The sequence below is a fragment of the Mus caroli genome, chromosome 5, assembly GCF_900094665.2.
Source record: "Mus caroli chromosome 5, CAROLI_EIJ_v1.1, whole genome shotgun sequence".
NCBI classification, from domain to species: domain Eukaryota; kingdom Metazoa; phylum Chordata; class Mammalia; order Rodentia; family Muridae; genus Mus; species Mus caroli.
The window spans coordinates 24,688,810-24,702,492 of record NC_034574.1 but is presented as its reverse complement, the minus strand read 5'-3'; the positions used below and the strand labels follow the sequence as shown (position 1 = coordinate 24,702,492).

The 13,683-nt window shown below is 45.1% G+C and overlaps 1 protein-coding gene across 1 annotated transcript in view; it reads left to right on the top strand.

The window, feature by feature from the left end:
* The window catches only part of Hadha (hydroxyacyl-CoA dehydrogenase trifunctional multienzyme complex subunit alpha), a 34,451-nt gene that overhangs the window by 16,975 nt on the left and 3,793 nt on the right, over positions 1 to 13,683 (top strand). The window contains exons 8-14 of the mRNA XM_021163083.2: positions 1,152 to 1,274; positions 2,076 to 2,194; positions 4,156 to 4,212; positions 6,705 to 6,814; positions 7,673 to 7,807; positions 9,901 to 10,072; positions 12,897 to 12,983. Coding sequence (XP_021018742.1) covers positions 1,152 to 1,274; positions 2,076 to 2,194; positions 4,156 to 4,212; positions 6,705 to 6,814; positions 7,673 to 7,807; positions 9,901 to 10,072; positions 12,897 to 12,983 — 803 coding nt within the window. The remainder of the gene's footprint in view (positions 1 to 1,151; positions 1,275 to 2,075; positions 2,195 to 4,155; positions 4,213 to 6,704; positions 6,815 to 7,672; positions 7,808 to 9,900; positions 10,073 to 12,896; positions 12,984 to 13,683) is intronic.

Below are 13,683 nucleotides of genomic sequence, written 5' to 3'. Positions count from 1 at the left end.
TGGCTTGGTCATAGGGCAAAGTATCTTTAATATTCCCATTTTTCTCATTAAGAAGGTGTCAGCTGGTGCTCTAAGGTAAAGAGACCAAGGAGGGAAGGTATCTGGGCTCAGAATGGCAGTATGAGAGCATAGCCAGCCTGTAACCTGTGACCTTGCCTATGCCTCCCCTGAGGAGTGTGGTGTGGAGTGAGGACTGGCCACATTCCAAGTGTGGTATAAGGAAGGCGTAGCCCTAAGGGAGTACCTCAGTTGGTCACAGTTCTTTGCCTAGTAGGATGACCTCCATCCCAGAAGGTCTAGGCCACTCTCAGTCCTGTGCTGGCATCTGTTCTCTTCCTGTCTCTCTGGTGATCTTCCCTGGCTTGGATACTTGTCCATCGGGAATGTGCTGAGCAGTGCTAGCTGAAGCCCCTCTGGGTGGTCCTGATGTGGAGCACATGCTCGGGAGCACTCTGCCTACAGAGTCCTCGGCCTCGGCTGCCATGGCTGCAGGATGATGAGGGGTTGACTTCCGGGAACTCTCTGAGCTTTGGTTTAAAGGTTTAGTTCTGATTCTTCTTCTCCATTCTGCTTCGAAACAAGACAGATGTCTAACTGGAGTTCTGTATTTGTAGTAGGCTCCTCCCCCTGGAGACTTTGTTTCCAGAGTACTTAAAGTGGGTACACTCCTTTCTGTACTCGAGCGCCTTCCCCAGTGCAGTTCATGCAGACTTTAACTAGACAGCCTGGCTGCGCCCTGTAACTTCTCTTCTCAGATTTCTCAGCGTCACCATTTTTTGTTTGTTTTGTTTGGTTGGTGGTACTAAGGATAGAGCCAGGTCTCATACATGCTAATCATATACTCCACTGAGCTACACATAACCTAATTTCTGCTTCCAACAGGCTCACAAGCTGGCAGAAGCTTCCCATAAATGGGAACTTAGTTGCTGTTTTAGTCAGCGTTACTGTCGCTGTGATGAAACACCGTGACCAAAGCAACTTGGGGAGGAAAGGGTTTATTTGGCTTATGCTTCTACATCACTGATCATCAGTGAAGGAAGTGTGGGAGCCTTCCTGCCACAGGTTTTATCTGCATAGGACTGGTTCAAGCTTGATTTACAATCAAGTACTTGCAATCATTTTGTTGTTGTTGTTTTATTTTGTTTTTACAGGACCAGGAGTAAAATCTCCAGAAGAAAGGACAATTGAATACCTAGAGGAAGTTGCAGTTAATTTTGCCAAAGGCCTGGCTGATCGGAAAGTCTCTGCAAAGCAGAGCAAAGGCCTTGTGGAAAGTAAGTGGCTTTGTTAACAGCACACAGCAGAGCTTCTGCCTTCCCCTAAGCTACTTGAGACCCTGCCTCAAAAGATAGAGAAAAATGCTGGGTGGTATTGGCACAAACCTCTAGTCCCAGCACTTGGGAGGCAGAGGCAGGTGGCTCTCTGTAAATTTGAGGCCAGCCTGGTCTACAGAGCAAGGTCCAGGACAGCCAAAGCCTCACAGAGAAACTTTGTCTCTGAAAACCAGGAGCGAGGAGAGGAAGAGAAGTGCATTAGGAGTAAGCCTTAGAGGGGACAATTCTGCCTCAAGGACAAATCCTCAACTTAATACTAACAGCAAAGCCATCTGGTAAAGATATATTTATTTATTTTATGTATATGAGTACACTGTTGCTGTCTTCAGACACACCAGAATTGGCCATTGGATCCCATTACAGATGGTTGTGAGCCACCATGTGGTTGCTGGGAATTGAACTCAGAACCCCTAGAAGATCAGTCAGTGCTCTTAACCACTGAGCCATCTCTCCAGCCCCCAGCTAAAGCCATTGTTTAGAGACCTGTTAAATTGGAAAAATTTAAACATTAATACAAGAGTAGATTATAATAGTGTACTAAAAGTCCCCAGATGAAACCTTAGCACATAGAAAGTAATGGCTGCATGTTAAGGCAGCGAGCCCAGTGCACGCAGAGGATGGCGGTTCCATTGTGTTCCTTCAGATGCCTAAAATTATGTCGTGTTATGGAGTCTACAGAGCGAATGGACAAGGGAGCCCTGGGTCATCTCAGAAAATATCTAACCACATTTTACCTTACAGAGCTGACAACGTATGCCATGACTGTCCCATTTGTCAGACAACAGGTTTACAAAACAGTTGAAGAAAAAGTGAAGAAGCAGACTAAAGGCCTTTATCCTGCCCCTTTGAAAATAATTGATGTGAGTCCTCCCTCTTACAGGAAGCGGTGCTCTTTTCTGTGATTCTGAACAGTGTGTGTTAGCTTTGTGTGCTCGCTCACTTGATTGCTTTTGAAAAAGTGTCTCACTGTGTAGCTCTGGCCTTCAACCCAGGACCCCCACTGTAGACCAGGCTTACCTAGAACTCTCAGTGCTCTGCCTGCCTCTGCATCCTGGCTGCTGAGACTAAAGACCTGAGCCACTACTCCCAGCCGATAATCACTTTTTTAAAAGGCATTCCCATTGCTATAATTCTTAAGAAGACCTAATGATATAGAAGCAGTGTGAAAAGACAAAGAAAGATAATTAAAAACTCTTTAAAATAGTTTAAAACTTAGAACTTTTCAGACTGGGAGATTCAACAACATATAATCAAAACTGGAGAAAGTAGGGATTCGTAGAGACCCTGTCTTTTTTTTTTTTTTTTTTTTTTTTTTTTTTTTTAAANNTTTNTTTNTTNTATGTAAGTACACTGTAGCTGTCTTCAGACACTCCAGAAGAGGGCGCCAGATCTCGTTACGGATGGTTGTGAGCCACCATGTGGTTGCTGGGATTTGAACTCTGGACCTTCTGAAGAGCAGTCGGGTGCTCTTACCCACTGAGCCATCTCACCAGCCCGAGACCCTGTCTTAAAATAAAATAAAAGCCAGGTGTGGTAATGCTCACACTCTGGGAGGCAGCGGAGGCAGATCTCTGAGTCTAGGCAAGCCTGTTCTACATAGAGAATTATAGGACAGTCAGAGCTACATAGAGAGATTGTATCTCAAGCAACCAAAAGACTGGGGAATGGATCCATTACAAAGTATCCTTTGTAGAGTAGAAGTCATGAGATTACTAAACATAAAACAGCAGCTGGGGATGTAGCTCTGGTAGAACCTTTGTCTGGCTTGAATAAACCTAGATTCAGTCCCCAGCATTATAAAAAAAGAAATTGTATGAAACATGACACACATCTGCATTCATACTTAACAGTCTGGGCTGGAGAATTAAATACTTACGGTAAGACAGCTAGCCATTCAAGTTATAAAACAGCAAAAAAAATTAATGCCAGGTAGTCAGTGCTCAGAGGAAGCAGTCAGTGAGATGAGGCAGAGGCTCATGGGAGCTGACCTGAGAGGTGAGCACAGGGTAGGTGGAGGGAGACTCAGGCCAGGCAGGATGGGCCTAGTCAACACACGCTTCTTCATCTGTTTCTGATCGCAAGACACTCTTTTTCTAATTCTAATTCACTGTAGCAAGACAGGCTACAGTTAGTCTTAAAAGGTCAGCAATAATGAACTAATCAATTTTACTTTGTCCTGAACTTTAGTTATTTTCATGGTAGTGGGTCAAAGAGGATTAGGAGAGACAAAATAGAGCTATCAGCCAACTATCTGATAATGGAGGACTGAAGTTTGAATAAGACTCCGAAATACATTTAAGTAAAAGCAGTGCTGCGTAAGAAGCTTACCAAGCGGAGATGACGAGTTTAGATATTACAGGAAGTCAAGGCGAGGAATGTAGATCACTTATCTTTTAATGAATTTGGGGGTTCTTTTGTTTCCTGTCATATGTATAAATTATGGTGGTTGGGCTTGGGGTCTTTCCTTTGTCTTTTTTATTTACCACCCTATACGGGATAGTGCCTACCCTGGATGTAGAGTTGAGTTGCATGGAGTTCCTGGTTCATGTGACCAACAAGATCACACACATATCAGAAGCACAGAGAAGTGAGCAGAAAGTGCTGGCCTTAGAGAGAAGCTGGAAGAGCAGCTTAAGGTGCCCTTTCCTGCTGGGTTCAACAGCAGCTGAGAGACAGTTGGTTCAGGGTCTGCCCTTGCAAAGCTGGGCGTATGACCTACTGGGTATGACACACAGCCTGAAAAGACTGGCTGTCTTACTCAGCATCGCTTTACCTCTAGCCATTCTGTTGCAACACTGAACATGTGCCTTTGTGGTTTTAGGCTGTGAAGGCTGGACTTGAGCAAGGCAGTGATGCTGGTTATCTTGCTGAATCGCAGGTAAATGGTTTTTCTCCAGTTTACTTGTAGAATACTAAAGACCCAAAGCTCCACTGAAAGCTGAAAATGTTTATATTAAAACACTATATATAAAACCTAGTACATTTTTTATTTCCAGTGGTCATTCTTCGGATTAGTTTGTGACTAAGTGGTTTGAGAATGGAGTGGTGTCTGCAGTGCTTGAGACTGCTCAATATTGAGGCTGTAATGAGAACAGGGGAGCAGCTACTCCTTTCTGAGCCAATCTGTGAATGCCCTTAGTCTGCACTGGGGCTGATTTTGTTGTGATAAAATGCATACATTGTGAGCTGGGGATAGAGGTCAGTGTAAAGCAACTGCCTATAGCTCATGCATGGTCCTAGGTCCAACCCCAGTACCAGAGACAAACAGGAAAGCCAGCACTGATTTATGTGTGTGTGTGTGTGTGTGTGTGTGTGTGTGTGTGTGTGTGTTTACTAAGGCTTAGAGATGCAGCATCTTTGGTGAATTAAAAAAAGAGTGTCTTACAATCAGAAACAGACAAAGAAGCGTGTGTTGACCAGTCCTACACCTTTCACATTTCTCAAACGTTAATGGTGTCCCAGATTTGAGGGAGTAGAATGGGTAATTTAAGTTTTATGCAGAAATTGAAGACTTTGATAATAGGATAATGGGTTACCCAAAGCTAAGGGAGCGCTCTGGTTCCTCATGGACGGATCACACTTTCCTCATACTTTAAAGGTCATAACTAGGTATACATACACATGTGTATGTATAGAAAAAGAGAAACATATGGCTCACAAATCAGTAATGTCCTCAACTGCAGCATGCAGCTGGCCCTCCCACGTCTGCAGTCCTGTACCCAACTACTGAACAAACACATCTGCCAAGGAGGATGTTGAGATAGAGGTAGATCAAAAGAGAGTGGGAAGGCAATGGGGCACATATGATTGATGTATTATATAGATCTAAACTTTAAAATTGCATTGTCCTGAATATATAGACTTTTGTTGTTATTTATCATGTACATATGATATTTGCCTTGTGTTAGGTATTATAGTTAATCTAGAGTCAACTTGAAATACAGAGGATGTGCACATACTGTATTATTTTATGTAAAGAACTTGAGAATTTGTACATTATGTCTCTTCTAAGGTCCTAAAACCAGTGTTTGCATGGATTCCAGGGAGTGGCTATACTTGACATTTTATGTATATATGTGTGTGTGTGTATATATATTTTTACACATATGCATATATATATACTTTTTATATAAACCACTTATCAAAACCTATTGAACTCATGACCTGATAGATCTTTATCCATAATTTGAAATCCATAGGATACCAAATAGAACATGCTATTTCCGATTAAATACAGCATTATTTCATGCTGTTAATGTGTATAAGCAATGTTATCAGAGTCTTTCTTTGTAATGCTATTTGTAATCCCATAATTATGCCAGTGTGTGCTAGCAGTGTGAATAGTAGTTAGCAAGGAGAGTCCAGTTGTTTTACTAGTGTTCTTATTATTCCTCGTAACAGCACTATGAACTAGGCATCCATTTTCCCATTTAAATAGTGAAGAAAGCTTGACAGTAGGGAAGGGCAAGACCAGGGTGCAAACCCAGCTGTGTGAAAGTGAGATCCCAGCTTTTATGCTGGGAACCACTAAACCAAGGGACTCATCCTTGATGCTAAGATGCTTTTAAAGTGGCAGTGGGAATGGTGCTCGTCCCACCTGCTGCAGTGGGAAGAAAACTGAAGTCTCTAGGACCCTGCTCAAGTTCTGCCTTAGGCAGGATGGCTCTGAAACTCCTCTCAGTCCATAGCCGGTTATTGGAGGAATGGTGAAAATCCATCTGGGCCTGAGACTCTCAACCACGGGCAAAGGTTATCACTCCTCTGCTGTAAGAGTCTGAGAGCTGTCACATCAAAACCTTCTTCAAGGCCAGGTGTGGTAGCAGAGGCAGGTCAATCTCTGAGTTTGAGGCCAGCCTGGTCTATAGAGTGAGTTCCAGGACAGCCAGGGATACAGAGAAACCCTGTTTGTTTGTTTGTTTGTTTGTTTGTTTGTTTGTTTTTAATTTTTAAAAATTAACAGGCCGGGCGTGGTGGCGCACGCCTTTAGTCCCAGCACTCGGGAGGCAGAGGCAGGCGGATTTCTGAGTTCGAGGCCAGCCTGGTCTACAGAGTGAGTTCCAGGACAGCCAGTTCTATACAGAGAAACCCTGTCTCAAAAAAAAAAAAAAAAAAAAAAAAAAAAAAAAAAAAAAAAAAAAAAAAAAAAATTAACAAATTAAACAAAACAAAATACCAAACTTCCCTCAAAGCAGTGGTGAGACGTCCTTCAGAGGACAGTGAAGAGGACACCAGTTGCAGGTGGAAGCCCAGCTGCAGCACCTGTGAACTAAGGCACTGGGTGTTCCCTCTGCTGTGCAGAGCAAGTGACGAAGGAGTCCCATCACCAGGACCCCAGAGTTCCACCTTTCCCTTTTTCTTTTTACCTTTCAGAAATTTGGAGAGCTTGCATTGACCAAAGAATCGAAGGCCCTGGTGGGGCTTTATAACGGCCAGGTCCTGTGCAAGAAAAATAAATTTGGAGCACCACAGAAGAATGTTCAGTAAGCTGCCCTGCCTAAAAAGCCTGAGAATTTGCTTTGCAGCAACTGTGTAGGGTCAAGGATCCAGAGAACTAGATTAGCCTTTATTCCAGTACATTCTTGTTTTCAGATCCTCTGAGTTCTCCCTAGGCCCTTCTAGTACCTTTATAGAGCTTTCTTATCTCGGAATGACTTCCTGGCAGTCTGGTTTAGGTCTCACATCTCAGACCAAAGCTATACTCGGCTCCTGTGGTAAATACTTGCCTGGCATACAGGAACTCTGAGTTCAGTTGGCAGTACCACACAACCCAGGTATGGTGATATAAGACTCTTAGCCCTGGAGCTGGAATCTTTAAAAAAAAAAAAAAGACTCTTAGCCCTGCATTCATGAGGGTGAGAAGTTTAAAGTCATCCTCTTCACAGTGAGTTCAAGGCCAGCCTTGGCTACGTAAGACCTGTCTCAGAAGAAAAAAAGAACACCCAGAAGCTACTAGTAAGGAGACTGAAGTACCCTGGCTAGCCTGGCTAGGATGGTAAATCTTGAGAGAAAGGGAAATGACAGAAAAATGCTAAAATCACTATGAAATTATCAAACAGACTAATCTTTGGACATAACCTAGATTTAGATTAGGCTTGGTTTCCCATGCTTTGGGCAATTGAGAGTTGGTTTAGTTCTGCCTTCATGGAAAAACCAAGTTTTTGGACCTAGTGAGTTTTACATTTATCTTTAAAAATCAAAAATGTATTGTAGATAGAAATCCTGAAAAGCTCTTATACTTGTGGCTGGCGGTTGGTTTATTGGCTCACAGTGTGGGTAGTGTTTCCCAGCTAATCAGTGCCTGAGATGTTCACCAGAACTGTTCGATCCTGTCCCTCCAGGCAGCTAGCCATCCTTGGCGCAGGGCTGATGGGGGCTGGCATTGCCCAGGTCTCTGTCGATAAGGGACTGAAAACTCTTCTTAAAGACACCACAGTGACTGGGCTGGGCCGGGGACAGCAGCAAGTATTCAAAGGGTAAGTGGCCTGTTGGTGCCAGGAGGTGGACTGTGTGGGGCCGGGCAGTGGGTTTGGTTTTGTCTTGTTTTTCATCACAGGGTCCTTTTGCTGAACATAGCCCCATACTCTATAGTTTTACCAGTTTCCTTTGATTTTTTTTGTTTTTTGTTTTTTGGGTTTTTTTTAGAAATATTAATTATTCTTTCAGCTCTTTGTTTTTATAATGTCATAAGACATTGGCCTTTGAGTGTTTCCTTATTAGTAGATATTCTAAATACCATTTATTTGATCCTTTGGTATGATACTAGTAACTGTCAGGTTTGGCTAAGGTTTGCATGGAGTTGCCCCAGTGGAATGGATTATGGAACCTGCACAGCTCTTGGCAGGGCTGAGGGAGGGTGTGTGAGAACATGTACTGACCAAGTAGGTGAAGGCAGTGCTGGCAGAGGGCTCTCCCGCCCACTTTCCTGACCAGAATGACACAGCAGAGCCCCTGCCACTGAGCCAGATGCCCGAGGCCTGCAGACCAGCTCCACATCTGCAGCAGAACACCCACATACAAAGTATATGGCAAAGTAACGGTAAAACAAACGTCTTAAAATGAAAACCAAGGATGGCTCACAGTCCCGTCTCACATAGATGCCGCCAGTTAGGCTGAGTGGAAATGGAGTCAGCTCAGCCACACTGAGGCTGTTTTTAGCCCAGTGTTCACAGACATGACGGATTAGCTGGCTGCATCAGACTGTCCTGCGTGGGACTTTGTGCTGAGTGAGGGCATGTGTGTCCTAAGTGGATTATGTGGCTTGAGCTCACTGTCCTCCCTCATCTACGGAGGAGCGTGTGCGCTGCCACTACAGTGCTGGCCAGGACTGGCAGGTTGGTGATATTTCCAGATTATAATGTAAAATAAAAAGGAGGGGGCAGCAGCGTATACAGCAACACTGCCCCAGCACCAACACCTAGGCCTCCCCTTTCAGCATCTCCTGCAATCACCAGCATGAAGAGCTGTTGCCATAGGATAGATAGCCTCATCCCTGACTTCTTCTAGATACTTCCTTTCTCATCTTAGGCCTGGTGAGGGCCAATCACCATACTGCTGACTTAGGACATGTTTTCTTTCCCTTCTCAGAAACTGTCACTCGGCATTGAGTCAGTCACTGCTGTTGGCACTGAGACAGCCTGTTGTAGCTAACTGTAGGAAGGCAGCCCATGGTTTTAAAGCCTTTATTGAAAAAAAAAATTTTTTTATGCATTGGTATTTTGTCTGTATGTATGTCTGTGTAAGAGTGTTGGATTCTCTGGAACTAGAGTTATAGACAGTTGTGAACTGCCAAGAGTGTGCTGGGAATTGAACCCAGGTCCTTTGGGAGAGCAACCAGTGCTCTGAATTGCTCAGTCATCTCTCCAGCCCCTTATTGGATAGTTCTGTGAACTTAGCTGCGACTTTAGTTTTTCTTTTCCTTAAGGGAGTTAGTGAATGGGTTTTCAATTCAGAGGAAAATTCTTCTATTTATTCTGAAAAGTATGGTTAAGATGAACCTAAAAGAAATCTCGTATTCCTTGGCAATGAAATGATTCAGTTATAACAAGAATCCTTTGTAGTTCTCCCTGGAAAAAGCCAAGTTCAGTATGACACTTGTGTACTGAGTGAAAGTAGATTGACAGCCTGACAACCTAGGTCTGGAGATGTAGCTCAGTGTGAGAGTGCTCACAAAGGCCCTGGGTTCGAGACCTGCGCTGGGGTTGTAGGGTAGTGGGGAGAGGGGGACAGTGTTAGAGAGCAGCGTAAAGGGTGCAGTTAACACTCACTGGTCTGGGACATGATGGCAAGAGCCATGCTGTGTGCTTGCCAGTCTCCTCCTTGGGTCATGACTCACCTCTTGCCGGCACTCCCAACTGTCTTATGAGGAATACAGCTGTGTGCAGTCATCTTGTGGTAAAAAAACCTGTGTGCCTGGGGTCCACGGTGACATCAAATGCTATCACCTCCCTCACCAGCTGCTTAGCACCAAGTCCCTCTGACCTCCACCTCTTCAAAACAGGGGTAATGACACACCCTCGCAGGGTGCCTGAAGCCACGCTGTTCTGTTCTAAGAGTGCATTCTTTCTAGGCTGAACGACAAAGTGAAGAAGAAAGCTCTCACATCATTTGAAAGGGATTCCATCTTCAGCAACTTGATTGGGCAGCTGGATTACAAAGGCTTTGAGAAGGCCGACATGGTGATTGAGGCCGTGTTTGAGGACCTCGGTGTAAAGCACAAGGTGTTAAAGGAAGTGGAAAGCGTAAGTAAGGGCTGTTGCACTTGAATCCCGGAGGGCACCAAGCGGAGGGGTCTTGTCGGAGGGGAGAGCGTGTGTGGTAGTCAGAGGGTAGCTTGCAGGAATCATTTCTCCTCTCACCGTGTGGGTCCCAGGGATCAAATCCAGGTTGTCAGACTTGACAGCAAGTAGGTACCGTTACCCACTAAGCAATTTTGAGGCCTCAAATGTAAGTTTGTATGTGAGTGTACACATGCTGTGTATATCAGAAAGCTCAAGTATGAATCCTATGGGAAGAAAATTAATTAAGTACCCTACGCTCCTAAGCACAGGGCTCATTAGCCATATTGGAGTGGAAATGGGGAGGTTACCAGCCATCTAAATAGCCTCATGGGTACGCAGGTGTCTTGGGGATTTGTTGTTGTTGGCTGTGAGCCATAATCAGGTGACTTCATGTCTCGGTAGCAAAGGGAACCAAGGGAGCTTTCTCCAGGCTGTTTTGGATGGTTATCTGTGGTGACGCTCCTTTGGATCTGCTCAAGTGTTCTAAAAGCCCATTCTTGAGATGACAGTGAACAAAATACGTACCTCATGTGGGTGATAGAAGGAAAGGCCTAGAAAAGGAGAAATGGCTGTAGTCCAAGCGTGAGAAAGAACACAGCTAGACTAGACTAGGGAAATGGTACTGAGCTGGCAACACTGGTGGCTGTCTTTGCAAGCTGTGGTGAAGCAGGCAGGATTACTAAGGCCACCTAAGTGGTGTCTCACAGCCATCCATAATGGGATCTGATGCCCTCTTCTGGGGAGCAGGTATACATGCAGCCTGGCCACTTATACATAAATAAAAACATCTTTATAAAGAGAGGGAAAGTTCAAGGCATGAGGAAGACCTCCAGCACAGCATCCTGCCCATCCTCTCGAGAGACCTGACCTTTTGCTGCTTTTAAGAAAACTCCCAAGCTGAGTCTACTAATGGTTCAGTTTAAATCAGTCGTCTCTTACCCCCTATGGAACTAAACAGACTGTTCCTGACATTCTTCACTGGACAGTTTCTAAAGAGTCGTTTATTTATTTTTTTATTTATATGAGTACACTGCAGCTGTCTTCAGACACAGACTAGAAGAGGGCATTGGATCCCATTACAGATGGTTGTGAGCCACACCATGTGGTTGCTGGGAATTGAACTCAAGACCTCTGGAAGAGCAGTCAGTGCTCTTAACCACTGAGCATCTCTGCAGCCCATGGAACAGTTTGTAGCTGCTTTTCTGTCTTTCTGTCTCGGTCATTAGCTCACATCTCCGTGTACACATTGCTGAGAAGCATCTCTTGAACACCACAGCGCCCTAAACACCAAGCCTTTCAGGGCCTATTCCTCCCATGGCCAGAATGTCTCCATAGCAAGGTTCTCTAAGAGCAAAAGAGGCAGCTGCAGAACTGCAGCAAGGCCCAAGACCAACGGCCATGCTTCTGTTGGTAAAACCAAGCCATGGCCAGCCCTGATTTAGAGCGTGGGAAATAGACTCCTTCTTCCTAGGAAGAAAGGCATGCATGACCAAGGAGCGGCAAGAGTGTTGCCAGCCATCTTGGGAGATAAGGATTTGCTCTTCCTAGAGTAGAAGACAAATATACCTCCCAGGCTGGCCTTGAACTCACTATGTAGCCAAGGATAACCTTGAATTTCAGATCCTGCTGCCTCTTCCCAAGTGCTAGGATTACTAGCATGCAGTACTGTGCCCAGTTTATGCAGTCCTGGAGATCCAGCCCAGGGCTTCCGCATGTGAGGCGAACACTCTCCCTACCATCTCTAGCCCAAGAGGACCTTTCCCTCACCCTTGATACCATACTAGCAGCTAAGAGAGTATGTTCACTCTCAGAGTCACACCACACCGTCAGCTCACAGTCCACTCTGGTTAGTTAAAAATCATAGGATCCTCATCACAGCCGGGCCCTTTCCTCAAATGCCTATACTTTCTTCTTCCTTTTTAATCCTAACAATTCACTTTTGTCTGTCATAATTAACGTTTTGTACTCAACTTTTCAATGTGTTAAATGTGTCTTCAACCTTCATTCTAATCTTATGTTTGCATTCTGTCTGTGCCAAATTTGTGCAGATTTAACAGAGACACACCTTCCATATTTTTTACCCGTGTCAGAAAACTTGAATAAGTTGAGATTAGAGCCAGAAGGCTGAGCATCCTGTGTTAGGGACAGTGCAGACAGTCAACTAAAGCTAACAGTTGGTCGTATTTGTTTGCTGCACGCATAATTACAATGGACACTGCCCTTCAGTGGCTCAGTTAGGATGAAGGCAGTATACACTTTCTGACTTAGGAAGGGTGAGCAAGGGTACGGAATGGTGTGATCTTCCAGACTTGAGGGGTCAACACCCATGCCCCACTTTGACCAAAACCGAGTTCAACTCATCTTCGTGGCATTTATGTAAGGCACCATGTTTACCCAAGTGCTGAGATGTGGTCTCCAGGGCAGGGCAGGCCATCAGTAGAGGATGACTCAATTAAGAGAGCAAGGTCGCCGGGCAGGGGTGGCGCACGCCTTTAATCCCAGCACTCGGGAGGCAGAGGCAGGTGGATTTCTGAGTTTGAGGCCAGCCTGGAGTTCCAGGACAGCCAGGGCTACACAGAGAAACCCTGTCTTGAAAAGACAAAACAAAACAAAAAGAGAGAGCAAGGTCAACACAAAAGCTTTTAGGTGACTCACAGAGTCTGGGTGAGTTCCACCTGGTGTAAGTATGGATTGGAGAGGAGGCTGGGCTCAAGCGTCACTGAGCTGTGCAGTGGCTGTCATCTCTAGGCCCACCTGACAGATTCTTACATGCTTTCCCCTGCAGGTGACTCCAGAACACTGTATCTTTGCCAGCAACACATCTGCTCTCCCAATCAATCAAATTGCTGCTGTCAGCAAAAGGCCTGAGAAGGTAAACCAGACAGAAAGCCCTCAAACGGCAGACTGCTTCAGACTCACTGGCTGAAATTGTAGTATATGAACCAGGAAAAGACCGGTGTAGATTATAAAGTGGATGGGGTGCTTCTCCCAAAGTGGTCACAGAAAACTGAGCGCCGCGCTCTACAGGTGTAGGCTGGGGACTGGTGTGCATCCCTCGTGGCAGCCATTTCTCAAATGTAGACTATTAAAGTTACTTACATTAGAACCAGATACTGAAGGCTAGGCCCTAAACCAAGAAGCAGTGTGCTGTTCAGCTGCAGTGCAGTGTGGTACCTGCCTAGGCTGGGTAAGACTCCAGTCCAGCCTGGAAGGTCAGGGCTGGGGGACCTACAGCCTCACCCTGAACCTTCTACCCAGGATCTGAAAGTACTAAACTTAGAAGTACTTTCACTGAGTATTTGGAATGCTGTCTAGAAAGTTATCTTTGCTTAAGCAGATTCATAAAGAATGCAGTCATTTAAAGAGGGGAAAGAAGCCTCACTTCTCTGGAGGATGCCTGCTTCAACTGAGCAGCCAGAGAGATTCTAAGCAGCTACAGCTGCTAATACTAGGTCTGTGTCTGCAAACCACCCACGCCTGATTCTTCCGTGATGTGTGGCTGCAGAACAGTCCACCTTTCCTAGCACACTGATTCTTCCGTGATGCGTGGCTGCAGAACAGTCCACCTTTCC